Genomic DNA, 15,517 nt, shown 5'->3' with positions numbered 1-15,517 from the left:
TTGCCGCTCACGGCCGACATCAGTAACGATTATCTGAACCGGTTCTGGGCCTCCCCTAGGTCGATGCAGCCTCAAATGTGGTGTGTAAACATCACCACTCAGAAGACAAAGGTGGCCGGGCGTGGTGCTGGCCACCCACCTTCTCGTGTGCTATGCCGGCCTCCATAGGTGCTCGCAAACAGCACTTGCCCCAACAGTCTGGTGAGGCTATACGGGGGGGATCTTTGTCTTTCTGCACGCGTGTGCGCCGTGGGGAGTGGTAGTGTAGTTGCTAGCTCGCTGTGCTAAGAACCCGGCGACCCAAGTTCGATTCCCGCTCACGGCCACGAACACCAGGGACGATTATCTGAACAAGGTCCCGGGCCTCCCCTGGGTCAACTCAGCCTCAATTGAGTACCTGATACGGTGTGGAAACATCGCCACTCAGGGGACAAAGGCGGCCGGGCATGCCGTTCGCCACCCACCTTCTTGCGCAGCGTGCTCGGTAACAACAGCACTTTGCCCCGACGGTCTGTTCAGGCTATACGGGGGATCTTTGCCTTCACTTTGTGCGCGCCGTGATTTATATTCGGCGCAGCGGCGTTCGCAGCCGGGACTCGGTGGGGTCAATGGCGCGGCCGGTGGCTCGTGCAGCCCGAGCGAGCGGTGCGATCTCGACGATAGGGAAATGCGAATAATGACGAAAATGGCCCTCCGATTTGTTTCGCCGGTTTTGTCTTCGGGGCATCTGACATATATCCCCCACCGTCTGTTTGCACATTAGGACAACAGGTCACCCTATATCTGCTTAACGTTTCCGCACGTTGAATGTGGTACGATGAATTGACTAAAAGTAATTCACCCGATCTACAGATTTTTTTTTTATTTGACGCAGATTTTTTTTTCGTGCAAATATTTTTACACTTCTCGTGCAGCACAGCTGTTTCGTGCTCCGATTAATATGTTTGCGCTTCATTGCTTTTGTTTATTGTCATTCTGGTGACCCAGGTCACTCTTGCAAATGAACCCTCCTCTCTCTATCCTGGCCTATTAAGACGTTTCACCGGGTTAAACATACGGACACTTGACTTGGGTTGTTACCGCGTGATACTCGCTCCAGGTGCTGGAAGATCCTTCCTAAGCTTCTGCATCTTCATCTACTCTGTCTGCTTGAGAAGCTCCCAGCACTAAAACCATTTTTTTTAATATATATTACCAGGCAAAGCCCACTGAGCTATATAAATTATTTTCGGAAGTGACATGGCCACAACTGATAGCTCAACGAAGTGGCTTATCACGTGGACATTTACAGCAACAGCCGTTGATTTTAAATGTGGAGGGAAAAACTGGAGGACCGGGAGCAAAATCCACGCAACCACGGGGAGAACATGCTCAACATGCACAGCAGGCGTCAGAATCAGGATCAAACCCGCAACCTCCTGTATACCAGGCGAAGTAGTTAACATCTCGCCACCGTGGAGTGAAACGTCGGACATCGTAGCTGGACATCGTGCCGAACGACGTGCGGGAATAACCAAAAATCACCACCATGGGAGAGCTGTACAGCAGCACAACTACGACAACATTATTCAACAATGACGATGATTGTTCGAGTCAAGAGGGCTTGTGGTGGCTGGGGGAGGTCGGAGCGATGAGTTGGCACCGCTGACATGCTGGATTGGAAGCCGGGATTTTAAGTTGCCTGTGATTACACTGTTATCAAAGCCGAGTGAGCTGATGACCTAAGCCTCTGGTCACCTACTGCCATACCTTGACTCGCCAAGAGACGGCGATACAGCACAGTGCAGACTGGCATCGTCCGTCCCCTCGCATGGGCGGGGTACTCCTCCAGGTGTTCCGGTCTTTATCCCACATATATAACCACTCATTAATTGGCTGAAACATCTCCATGTTTAGATGATTGCAGAGCCTTGGGCAATTGATTGTAGTGCAGAGCTGCTGCTGCTGCTGCCACCTTGTCTGTGGTTCCTCAGCGATTGCGAGAAGAAGTGGCTTATCACGTGGAAATTTATAGCAGCCAAATACTCGAAACGCACGCTGATTCTAAATGTGGAGGGAACAACTCAGAGGACTCGAAGAAAAAAAACCACACGAGCACGGGCAGAGAGACACGCAAACTCCAAATATACACCAGGCGTCAGGTTCGGGATTATACCAGGCGAGGAAGTTAACATCTCGCAACCGTGGCGATCATACGGAGGATGCGAGGGATGGGTGGCGGGGTGCGGGGAAAGGAAATATCACGCGGCGCACGCGGGCGCCGGCACAAAGATCATCCCACGTATGTGCAGCGGGCTACCGTGTCCACATGAGACGGCTTTGCAATCACATCCTCATTTCGATGATAATAGGGCTGGGGGGGGGGGGTTCACACCTGCCGAGCGGTCGCCCGTCAAGCTGCCAGGTGTTGGCTGAGCCTTGGTTCCCTACGCGCCCGGCGGCGTGGGAGCCCAAAGGTGTAAACGTGCGAGCGGCGCTTGATCGAGGTCGAGCTCGCGATTTTCAGATTCATTGTAAAAATCAGAGATCGGAACCCAGATAAAAATGACATTTTCGGACGATGCGAAATTTGTTGTTTTTCGGTTTACAGAGCAATCCGAAAACCGCAGCGTCACGTGGCCCCAGGTGCCGTCACGAATGTATCGCACCGAGATATTTAAAATCAATGTATAATGTGTACGATTTTGGGGATATGAAAGAGATCCAAAATTGTGCTTGAAAAAAAATGCCCAAATTGTTTATTCTGAAAATCATCCCTAGTGCACACACGCCCGATTACTTAAGAAAATTCTGATATAAAAGTATATTTTTTTCCGATTGTGTTTTTAGAATTCTTGGAACGCTGCGTTGGAGAGTTGCCCGTGGAAGCGACCATCACAGTGCTAGTTCTGAGTTGCCTTCAAGTGACCCCTTGAGCCTCAACGATCTGTATGACTCATTGGGGGATATTTGCCTTTGTATGTGTATCTGTCGATTTATTTGCGCACACTCACCACGCGTGGGGCATAATGAATGCAACAACAAAACACACATATCAAATGTCTCAACTTAATCTTGAGTCAATTGACTAAAAGAGTTTTCCTGCTGCATTTTGTTTGAGCAATACCCGTTCCGACCTCTATGAGTCTGAATCAGCTATGTCTATTATCACCATTATTATAATTATTTCTGTTAGTACGACAACATTAATTGACTTCTGCTACAAATGCCACCGGTATCGGTGGCACTAATTTCACACGTAACTTTTTTAATTTTAAACCAGGTAAACCACTTTTGATAGCTCAATAAGGTGGCTTTTCACGTGGAAATGTATAGCAGTCAAATACTCTACACGGCGAGAGAGACGTGAAAAATGCCAAATATAAGCAGGCGTCAGGGTCGGGATCGACCCTACTGCCACCCGCATGCCAAGCGAGGTCAACATCTCCCCACCAACATCTCGCTCATGACCGTCAGCCATAGCTTGGGTCGTCAGGTCACGTTCAGCAAGGCGGGCAAACGAAATAACTCCCGAAGGTTCATACCCACATCGCGCACGGCACGCTATTGAATGAATCCGCTGCGTCCAACGTAAACATAAATGTGGCTTCAAGAACTGGGGATTTTTTTTTTACGCCGCTGCACAAAGCGAGATGTCAGGCGAATGAGAACAACAGTGGAGGGTAACAAGAGTTCTGTTTTGCCGCGGCTGTCAATGTTCTTGTCGCTTTTTGTCAAAAAGCCACACGCATGACAGACAACACTAGAGCCCCAAAGGTCTTCATCAAGTGCGACTGCATCGTTGTTGTCGTTGCTTTAAAAGCATCAATTTCGAGAGCATTTCAGGCAAAAACTGTCGGCGTCACGTCCGCACGGAACGCCGGCGATTGGCTCGCGCCGGTTATTTTAAATCTATACCCATGAATTTGGCTGTTTACTGGATTGTAGCCCGGGCTTTGTTCCTGGGCCTCCGAGAGAAATGCGGGGAGCTCTTAAAGTCACACTTAGCGCGTGCGCTTCCCCGTGCCTTCGCGCGCTGGCTCAAACGCTCTCTCTCTCTCGCTCGTGCGCCGCAGGTTCACAAAAACAAAGATTCCCCCCCCCACCTCCCTCCCCCGTAGCCTTTACACAGACTGTTGGGGGCAAGTGCTGTTAGCGAATAGCACCTGTGAAGGTTGGTACGGCACACAAAGGTGGGGGGAGGGGGGGGGGTGTGGTTAGACCACGGCCCGGCCGCCTCTGTCTCCCTCGTGGCAATGTTAACGACACACCAGGTACTCGTTTGAGGCTGAGTCGACCTAGAGGAGGCAGAGGACCGATTTAGACAATCGTCACTGGTGTTGGCCGTGAGCGGGAATCGAACACGCGCGCGCACACGCACACATTCTGGATGGCTCAGCGCGACGGCGGGAGCAACGTTGATTTCGTTATCCCCATAAGTGCTGCTTTCGCCGATTTCGCCTTTGTGAGCTGTGCTGCACTCTGCGAGGTCAAGCGTGCTTGCGACCCGCGCGATCGTCAGAGACGTACACACATCTAGGGTTCACGGGGGTCAGGGACAGCGAGGAGCGGGCTTGGAGGGGAGTGGGGTGGGAGGAGATGAGGCTGGGGTCGTGGATGTCACCAAAATGCACGAGACGCGTGAAGGCAATAGCCAGATTAAAACAGATGGATATAAAAACAAAACAAAAAAACATCGAACGGCGAAGCGGGAGGGAGGTAATCTTTGGCAACCGAAGCTGGGGGATCTGGGATCTGGCTTCTTCGACCACGCAGCATGGAGTGAACGTTCATTCCAGGCCAGGCGTGGGCCCGGCCACACCACCCTCCCCCCCACCCCCTTATGTGCTGTTCCGACCGTCGTAGGTACTCGTTGTTACCACGTGCATGAGGTATCGAGGCAGGTTTCGCGTGAGGTTTCGCCTGTGTGCGTCCGACGTGCCGCTCACGTGAAGTATCGCGTGCGTTACCGCGTGCGTGCGTGCGTGCGTGCGTGCGTGCGTCCCGCATGCCACTCACATTGATGGTCTCCCGACCGCTGTGCAGGACCCGGACCTTGGGCTGCTGGATCAATCCCAGGTTCTGCCCCGTCACCGTGAGCGGCGTCTCCCCACTGCAGGGACATCCATCCACAGAGGGCTTGTGAATAACGCACCCCCCAACGATGCATTCGCGATCATCATGAAGGTTCACGGTTTTTGAATACCACCGCGGGTGTGGCCACCTTAAAACCACCACGTGCCTTCCGCTTCGCAAGCAGTCGACGTTTGAGCCCCTGGGGCATCAATCGCAACGGGCACGTAAGCCTCCGCCAATGAACGAGGGTAACGGCCGTGCGACCAATCATGTGTGAGATGGGGGGGGGGGGGCGGGGGTGTTCTTCCGAACAGCGCCCCTAGCGGATGGAAGCCCACCTGCAGATGCTCCACTCGGGGCTGACGCTCAGGATGCGGGGGTCCTCCTGGTATCGGAAGTGCAGAGCGGGGGCGAGGCAGGCGCGGTCCACGCACACCGCCACCGTCGCGTTGTGCAGCCGGCCGCTGGCGCCCGACACGCACACCACCTCCGAGCGCGAGCGGCTGCGTCACACCACCGTGCCGCGCCACGCAGTGTCACGCCATGCCGTGTCGCGCCACGCGCACCGTGCCACCACCATCACGCCACAAGGCACCGCGCCACACCATACGCACCGTGCCACACCATATACACCGTGCCACACCATACCAAACGCACCGTGCAACACGCCACAAGGCACCGTGCCACACCAAACACACCTCCGATTAGCACACTTGGGGCCACGTATGGTGCGAAAGAAGTTGTACATACATACAGGCACTGTGCCACGCGCCACAGCATGCGACACAACACGAGTCACAGGACGAGATGCAGCATGATACAGAGCACACAAACTCCGCACATCATCATCATCATCTCTCACGCTCATTGATAAAGCCACTTGTTTCGTCATCATCACTCATTAACCATCATCATCAACCCTCGGACTCATTACTATTCACCATCCCCATCCCCCAATCATCGGCATCATCTGACCTCTCCAGGCGGCACGGATGATCTCCCAGTTGAACTTTGACCTCGCTGCCGGCGTCCAGGTCGTGGCCAATCAGGGTTATCCTTGTGCCGCCCGACACCGGACCCCTCGACGGTCGTAGGTCCCACACGGCCGGGCTCTGCGCGAAACCCAGGAAGGAATTGGCGTCATCACACGACTGGCAGTTTTAACTCTTGACCAAACACTTTCGTGATACACGTGAAAGAAGAGACCTTGCCATTTTCTGTATCCACGAGGTATAAATATGGTCTTTATTTCACGGCACGGGTCCACACCTTCGTTTTCAGTCTCTCCCGCAACGCCCCGCTCCCTCTTTTACCCTTACCCTCACCTGGCCTAACTGTCCCACCTGACGCTCACTCACTCACCCAATCACCCACCCGCTTCCTCTTATAACCTCCTCCTGGCTCCGCACCCCGTCGCACTCAATCTCCACCAATCTCCATCCTCTCTTACCCTCACCTGGCCTTACCGTCCCACGTGACGCTCATCCAACCCTCCAGCATGTTTTCCCTTTCGAACGTTCCGGCCAATCCTCTTGACTCCCCATGCCCTAACCAATCAGAGTCCGTGGAGTGTTTGCTCCCGCCTTCTTGATTAGTCCCAGGGATGGTGTGGGACAATCACTGCACATGTGTCGTTACACCCACCACCACAAAAATAACAAAAAAAACCACGACATTTCGATCGCAACAAAAGGTCGTAGTGTTTAGTTATTTTTGTTATTTTCTTTGAACCTCTCTACGTGACTTTACCGAAAGACCCAAAGAATATGAATTCCTGCTGTCACGAAAGCTTTAAGTCAAGATTTAGAGGAGTCTCTATAGGGACATTGCCTGAACGTTTTCTAAAACATCGCCTTTTATATTGGTTATTTTGAGGCAACCATGTTATCGACGAATGTTAACTGTACTTGTGAACCACTACCATTTAATTAACCCGAGTTGCATTGGCACATTGCTCTGTTTTTCTGATTTCAATTGTCCTGTCGGTGGCATTATCATCAGATTGAAAACTAATTAGGAGCTGCTACAGTGAGTAGTGCACCACCACGTGTGTTATTGTCTCTGTTCTCATGCAAGGAGCTATCAGAGAACAATCGCTGAAATCTCTCCAAGTGACAACTTATCCACACTTGTCCTGATGATGTTTGACGCGGCTTCAAACAAAACATCCTATATCCAACTGCTAACTTTTGGCTGTGAGAATCGTTCTTCAACTCACCGGTGGGCAAGCTGAAACGTGCCCATTTGATTTATTTGGCCACGCCAGGTGGTGGAGGGTTCTCAACGATGCCGGAGACATGTGGAACAGGTTGATCATTACGTGGCCTAATCCAAACTTCCTTCACGTGAACACCCCGTAACCACGGAACGTTGGGGCCACCTCCGAGACCAACGCCGGGGCAACGTTGGTTCCAGCGGTTCCACCCACGTGGCGAACGTTGGCCCAACGTCACGCGTTTGCCGGGCGCCACCGCCGCCAACAGCGATCGACGCCGACGAACATTTTACCAAGATGCCGTAGTCGTGCCGTGACACCGCCGTGTACTCGGGGGTGCAGTCCCCCACGCACACGCGCACTGGGCCCCTCTCGGGGGTCCCCTCGGTCGCCCCCTCGATTTCGCAGACGATCCTGAGGAAGCGGCGGGGGGGGGGGGGGTGGGGCGGTGACAGGGATTTGGGGGGGGGGGGGGACGTCAGAGCGTTCAGCGCGGCTACGCGGCGGGGACACAAGCGGCGCTTCTTTCTCTTCGTCTGTCTCGCTCGACGGCGCGCGGTAACGCTTAAGGTGGGGGCTGGAGCGTGGGTGGGGGGGGGGGGCTGGGGATGACGCGCGGTGCTGCGGCCGCTGCGACGTCGCACCACGAGCAGCGGCCTTCCCGGTGGCGAAGGTACGACGCCGCTGCCGCCTTTGTGTGCCGCGCGATAGAGCCATCACTCGGGGGCCTCGCCGGATTTGCTCCGTCGGATTCACAGTTCCATGAATCACGATGTAATCCCCACGTCGAGTACACGGCTCCACTCACAATGCGGAATAAAGAGGAGTGGGGGGGGGGCAGGGGGTTGAGGGAGGGAGGGAAAGGTTGGCCTAATTATATGTCAAGCAGCCAGTGACATTGCTGACGAGATCATTAATTATTATATATATATATTTTTTATGCTTCAATGGATTCAATTTGAGCAACGTATTAAATGAATTATAATATTCCGTCGAGGGCGCCCCTCCGTGGTTGTGTGGACCTGGTGGCGTGGGCGAGCGTGCGGGAGGGAGGGAGGGAGATGGTGCGATGAGCTCGCCGTCACAGCGGCGACATCCGCACGGTCATGAGCGACGCAACCTCCCTCCCCACTCCCCCCCACCCCCTCCCCGCGCCACCACCACCACCCCCCCACACCCCCCGCGTGACTTTTGTCAATCTCCGATTTTCTCCGACCATACGGAACGTGCCCCGATACGTGTACTAACATCCATGCCGTCCAGCAGTGGACAGACCATGGTTGCCCATTATTACGATGACGTCAGCTGTGTTTTTTTGTTTGTTAAATGTACACACACGTGGGGATGCTGGCTACGGCATTGGCAGGCAGTGGCCAAATGTACGCATGCAAGTCGGACGCGTTCACTCCTTTGGCTGCCGCTCCATCACTAAGCCTCGTCCGTCGGTCAATTTCTCTTCTAGCCGAGCACCCCCCCCCCCCATCCACACCATCGTTCGTCATTGCCCAATGCAATATCGATGATTTGCGTTGAGTTTGCCAATCCACGCGTCCGTCATTCTCTACCCCTAGGGGCAATGCGCGGCGTGCGTCTCTCCGCGCTCCCTTCCCCGATGTGCTGTCCGCATTTGTCTGTTTGCTTACGTATTTATTTATTGTTCACTCAAATATTGTACCTGGGAAAGAAAAAAACAAACTCGCCCCCCACCCCCTTGAGACGGAAACATCTAATTTGCAAGGTTATCCTGGGTGTCAAGTGACACGCACACGGCTACAAATTAATGGTCTCCGTGTCAAGTGACGCGTACAATTAATGTAATTAATGAACGTTATTTCTCTTGCACAAAAACACGCATTAAAGAAGGGAAATAGGGCCCTCGGGGCGGGAGGGGGTGGGGGAAGATGCCAACGTGGCGTGATAGTGAGCAGAGCATTGGACCTGCAACCCAGAGGAGTTCGCTTGTGAGAGTTCATCTCCTGGCGCGGCAGTGGAAACAACGAATGGGTCAAGTTTCTTCAATCCCTTTTCCTCCATCGCCACCACGATTGCTGGCCTCTGTCCGCCCAGCAGCTGAGTACAAAAAGGCTGCGCCGCAGCTAAAACTACTAAGCTCATTTTTATTTCACCGGGTAAGGCCCACTGAGCTATGTATAGCTCTTTATCGGAAGCGAAACCTTGGCCACAAATGCAGTGGCTTATCACGTGGAAATGGCCAAATACTCTAGACTAGTCTCTCATCGGCAGGTCGCGTCCGGTGGGGTAAATCGTGGGTACTCGTCGCCTATCATTGGGACCAACCCGGCGTGAGGTATGGTCGTGTGTCTACCCCTCGCTACCCCTCTCCCCCCCCCACTCCACAATCCCCACCAATGATAGTGCAGCTTCAGGAGTGAGGACTCCATCCACAAGTGGATAGGTCAAGGCTAATGAATATGACAATGATGAGACATAGCCGGTTGCGAGCCATTGAGCGAGCGATGCGAATTTCGCACGATCTTCCGCAAGGGCTTGAAAGAGGAAGGTTTTGTCGAGAGAACGTCGCCTCGGTAGTGAGTCGATCGGCAGCCCGCGTGTGTCCTGGGGTAAAGTGTGGGTACACGGCACAGCCACGTCTTCCCGCGCGTCCGGGCAACGTGGAGTGGTACACCAAGCAAACAGCTGGTAGGGCTCGCTGTAGTGGAGGCCCTTCTGCCAGCAGGGGCGTGAGCGAGCAATTGCAGGGCTGCGCCTTTACCGTGCTCCCATCACGGGGCCGTAGAGAGGAACCTCGCGGTGCAAATGAAGGGAAAAGACCGGCGGGTGGGCGTAATTTGTTATTGTTTAAAGATGTCGAATAAACAAAAGAGAAAAATTACGTTCGAAAATGAGAGTGAACGCACCCATTAATAAACATCGGGGATGACAAACAGATTGAAGAACCAAGGATTAATGAAGGAATAACCGTTGTGGTTTTTTTTTCGGGAAACAGCCGAGCACGGTGATGAATTATCACAACTCCGCGGCGCTCTGTCCGAAACAAATTACTCAATTATAAAACATTGCCGAATTCGCGAAAAGAAAGTGGCATTCACCACACTAAAACATAAATTAACAAAACAAGCCAACACATTACGGTAATTTAATGGACAACCGATGATTGGTTATACCGTAAGGATAGTTTCCGTGTCAAACTTCATGAAGTTTATTTATTCATTTGTATTATTATTTTGTATCACGATTGCTGAGTGCAGCTTCCAAATTGCCAAGTAGCCAGCAAAAATCTGTACTATCATAGTTGATATAGATGAGTGAATATGGTGTGGTTTTTATTTTCTTTAATTTAGCAAGGTTATTGTAATTTAAAATAGACGATGGGAGAAGGGAATTCCAAAGTGGAACAGTGCGAGGGAGGAACCAGAGAGAGAAGTGAGGTGACTTCCAGGGTGGTGAGTGGGTGAGTGAGTGGGTGCATGCGTGACTGAGTGGATGAGTGAGTGAGTAGCTGAGTGAGCGTGCGAGTGAGCAGTTGAGTGGGTGAGTCAGTGAGTGTGTAGTTGAGTGGGTATGTCAGTGGGTGTGTATTTGAGTGGGTGAGTCAGTGGGTGAGTAAGCAGGTGAGTGCACGATTGGGTGAGTCAGTGAATGAGTGAGTGGATGAGTGAGTAGTTGAATGGGTGAGTCAGTGATTGAGTAGTTGAGTGGGTGAGTCAGTGAGTGAGCGTGTGAGTGAGTAACTGAGTGGGTGAGTCAGTGAGTGTGTAGTTGAGTGAGTGTGTCAGTGGGTGAGTCAGCAGGTGAGTGCACAATAGGGTGAGTCAGTGAGTGAGTGAGTGGATGAGTGAGTAGTTGAGTGGGTGAGTTAGTAGGTGAGTGCCCGAGTGGTTATTGTGACCTGCAGTTTGGTAGATGAACTCAGTGTGGATGAGACGGATCAGTCGATATGATAAACCTCGTCATCAACCTGATTTATTTTTCTCGTCTGCCAAGGCAAGCCTCATCGAGTCTCGTGAAGTTTTTTTCAGGAGGCTCCTGCCACATTTTACCAGTAGGGTGCGATGGCCATATGGTATCCCAATTGAGTCACGTTTACATGTACTTTAGTTGCAATAATATGTCAGTAATACTAGCGATTTACAGTATGGGTGACGGAATCAATGAGCGAAGTTCGCGGACATAGTAAGCATGATAGCGGCGATTCCAGTGGCTGTATTGTGCAACGTATCGGTGGACCGAGAGTCTTAAAAGTGTAGATGACAAAGGTGCAGCCCTGCAATGACTTCCTCACTACTGTCGAGACAGCCCCCTGTAGGGGGTAATTTGGTCTACTCATCCACAACAACAAAACGCGTAGCGGGGAGGGGGGCGGGTTACCCACTCGTTACCGCACCACACGCGAGCTACCGAACGACGAACCCATGATGAACCCCTTCGCACTGCTGGATTGGACAGAGGGGGAAAGTGGTTGGGGTGGAGGAGTGGGTTTAAGGAACTGGCGCCGTCGTTTCAACTGTCGCGACAGGACGTGGAATCGAACCGGTGACCTCTGGACTGCTAGTCCAGCACGCTGTGTTGCGATGGTAATTGAATTGTTTTTTTTTGTAGTGATTAATTAATTGCTTTGAGACTCTATGATACCTTCCTTGTGGGAGATGTGGGGGTGGTTGGGATGGTGGGGGTGGTGGGGGTTCAAGTTCAGCATCGAGGATCATGCTGCTGAAATGTTTGAGGTACAAGGGGTTTGCATAAAAGCGGGCAGTGTTGGGGGTGGGGGGGGGGTCACATTTGAGGGGCGGGGTAGAGGGGGGAGTGCGGCAACAACTGTGGAAGGGTTTATACTGCTCCGATTAGGGGGGGGGGTATATGACGGCCAGCAAGCGGTGAGTGGGGGGGTAGTAGCAGTGGGGGCCACACTGCTCAGATTGTGTGGGCGGGGAGGGGGGTAGCATTACCTCTGTCATCGTGGGGAGATTGGAGCCAGCATAGAAGGTGGCCAAATTGCTCGAGATTTGGGGAGGGTATTTTTAGGAGTGGAGGGAAGGGGGCGAGGAGGAGGACGGTGGGGGGCTCGGAGGAGGGGGAGCGAGGTGGGGGGGGGGGCGAGGAGTGGGGGGGCGAGGAGGGGTGGGAGATGAGGAGGAGGGGGGTGTGTGGGAGGACTCCGGTTACGGAGGGGGGGGGGGCGAGGAGGGAGGGGGTGGGGGGCTGCGGTGGGGGTGTTGGGCTGCGGTGGGGGTGCCGTACTGCTCTGATGGGACGTATCCCTCCGGCAGCGCGTGGCACGGCGTCCCAGCCACCGTCACGCCAGCGCTGACCTCCCCGAACGCCAGGCCCAGGTTCTCTCCTCGGATGGTGAGACGCGTGCCGCCCTCCCTGGGGCCCGAGCTTGGATAGAACTGCAAAACAAAGGCAAAGATTCCAACGCGTGGCCTTAACGGACTTGGGGCAAGGGCTGTTCCGTGAGCAGCACGGCTCACGAGGGGGAGGATGGGTTGGCCAGCACCACAACGGGCGGCGATGTTTACACGCCGCACCAGGTACCCATCCGAGGCTGAGCCGACTTAGGGGAGGCGCGTAACCGGTTCGGATGAATCATTATCAACACAGGCGTTGGCCGTGAGTGGGGAATCGCATTCGGGTCGCCGGGTTCGTAGCACGGCGAGCTCGGCGCTGCACTCCGCCCCCGCACGCGCACGACCCCAGGCGCTGAGCGGTGAGCAGGAGTTGGAGGATTAAGCGACGTTCGGTGATGCACGCAACGCGGAAATTCCTTCGCACCGTACGTGGCCAACCGTGCTCATCGGAGGTGCGAGGAGCGGCGGTTTAGGGGGGCGGTGAGGAGCGGTGAGGTGGAGTGAGGGGGAGGAAGCCGGGGAGGGGGCGGGTTGAGGTGAGGTGAGACGCGATGATGTACCGTGGTGGTGTCGGAGAGGAGTGAGGTGTGTCCCGTGATGCAGTGTGTGTGGGGGGGGGTGAAACACAGCGAGGGGTGGCGAGGAGCAAGGGCAAGGCGGGAGGTGTGTGGGTGTTATCCAGTGAAAGCGCGGACGAAGGTGAGTGAGTGAGTGAGCGAGTGAGCGAGCAGCCAGAGTGGCTGTAATGAAAATTGATTTTGCGACGCCGGACTGCGGATTGGGGCGCGGGGGCAGGGATAAGCCCTCGCGAGCGCGGCCCGGCCATTGTGGGGAACTAAATAAATAATTGCTGCGGACGCTAAAGGTGCAGCCCTGCAATTGCCTGCTTGCGGGACCGCTGCTCAAGGACCCCCCCCCCCTCCCCCCCATACTAAGAGGGAGATGTAGAGAGCCCGTCTAGAGGTTATTTTGAGCGACTTGTCCACGTTGACCTGAAACCCCTTGGCACGAGGTGGGCGTTACCCACGCTTTACCCCGACCGCGCGCCAGCTGCCCGCCAGTCGACTGGCTGTGGTGAGCCCATCGACACCGCTGGCTTGGACAGGGGCAGTGTGGAGGGGGGAGATTTAAGAAAGTCGGCACCATTGGTAGATGGAATCGAACCGGCGACATCTGGGTTGCAAGTTCAAAGCGATAACCATTAAAACCCGCACTGCTGCAGCACCCCCGATTTATGTATATATATAAAACTAAATACACGTGCTGTATTCATACTGAAGGGGGAATATTTGCATCGGTGATTATATCCATGTAGCTGTAAAGGTCACGGCGGGTGAATAAAATGTTCCTCACACTTCCGAACGGCAACGGCGCGTTTATATTGTGCATCGTCGTGAAGTAACTCTAACTGGGGGTGAGGTGGGGGGGGGGAGATGCCAGTGTGGGGGGCAGCGGTGGGGAGAGGGGAAGAGAAGGGCGAGGTAGCTGGCTCTGGAGGAGAGAGAAGCGTGGCGCATGCCACGTTCGATGGACAACAATGACAACGTGCAGATCGTTTCGTCCGCGTCCTCCACTTCGGGAGTCTCCGTCTGATTGACCAGCCAAGTGTCTCACCCCCCCCCCCTCCCCACCTCTCTCTCTGGACATCTGTGAAAAAAGAGCTTTATAGCTCATCAGATTCCTCCGGTGTAAAGAAAGATTCTGATTCCCTGTGTGGATTTCACGCCGATATTCTGGCAGTCTGGCCGACCAACGCGGTTAAACGAATATCTGCACGCTCTCAGTCGTTAAATGTTGCTGTGAGCAGGTGCGCAGTTCCACCCCTCCCCATCCAATATTGCCAAACTATCTGCTGGTGGTGGCGATGCCGTTGTTGCTGTATTGGCAGTAGCGCACAAACACAGCCAACAACTCAACACGTTCGTCAATGACAACTGTGTGCCCTTAAAAAGGAAATAGTTATAAAAGTCGATTTTTCAGGCAATGTTCCTCTGCTTCCCTCGCCTCCACCTCTCTCTGGCCTCTCTGTGTGCTCCGAAGAAGGGCCATTGCCTGAAACGTCAACATGTTTTTTTTACCTTTGAAGGCCGCACGGTGTTATTGACGTATGTGGTGTTGAGTTGCGATTTTTTTTTCTCTCTTCAAATAATATGAGGTCGGCCGATCAGTGACCTCGGTAAATCTCTGTGTATGCCTATGTAGCCAATTGCCATGTGTGATCTTCCTCGATGCACTGCCGTCGGTTACATGAAATAAGAAATCGATTCTTTATCGATTCTTTATCTCCAGACTGCATCTTCATTCCGACTGTCGTCTTTGGTGGCTGTGCAAGCAGCGTGGTCCCCATCGTCACGCCCTGACGATGTTTTCCTCCGCTCGCAGTTTCAGTCGTTTGGCTAAAAACCAAGTAACAAAATGAATGTAATCACCTTCCGACGGCTGTTCTCCGTCACTAATTCCGCAAACGAAATGATCACTGGAGGAGGCCAGGCACCCCCTCTCCGTTCGATTCATCAGGGCGGCGCGTGAACGGAGGAGCCAAACTCAGCGCTGCTGCGCGAAATAAATTCACGCGACGCTGGCAAGTCATTTAATTGTGACAAATTAATACAAATGTGTTTTGCTGGCTGCCTGCATTTTTTTTTTTTGGGGGGGGGGGGTTTGTCAATGCTAGCCACCTCCTTTTTTTGCAATTAAAAAAAAATTCTCCCAAATTACACTATCGTTGATAAATGAACAATGTGTCTACTCCATGCTGACACGCCTTTGAGCAATGGCCAACTTCGGATAGTGCATCACAACTAACCGCGTGATCGTACCGTACGGTAAAAAAATTCACTTTGCAATTGCTCCAAAAATACGTTGGCAATAGCGGTTGGCAATGGCCAAAAGCAAACGGAGCAAAAGTGCAGGGCCC

General features: G+C 53.4%; 1 protein-coding gene across 1 annotated transcript in view; it reads right to left on the bottom strand.

The window, feature by feature from the left end:
• Window positions 1-15,517, bottom strand: part of LOC116947521 (plexin-A2-like) — a 300,758-nt gene that overhangs the window by 77,601 nt on the left and 207,640 nt on the right. Inside the window, 5 exon segments of the mRNA XM_032963364.2 lie at window positions 4,999-5,092; window positions 5,394-5,558; window positions 6,031-6,167; window positions 7,564-7,684; window positions 12,491-12,642. Of these exon segments, the coding sequence (XP_032819255.2) occupies window positions 4,999-5,092; window positions 5,394-5,558; window positions 6,031-6,167; window positions 7,564-7,684; window positions 12,491-12,642 (669 nt within the window).

Source organism: Petromyzon marinus, chromosome 30 (assembly GCF_048934315.1).
Source record: "Petromyzon marinus isolate PM22_M1 ecotype Great Lakes invasive population chromosome 30, UKy_Petmar_22M1.pri1.0, whole genome shotgun sequence".
NCBI lineage: Eukaryota > Metazoa > Chordata > Hyperoartia > Petromyzontiformes > Petromyzontidae > Petromyzon > Petromyzon marinus.
Note: the sequence above shows the minus strand (reverse complement) of the source record. Positions and strands in the feature narration are given on the sequence as shown.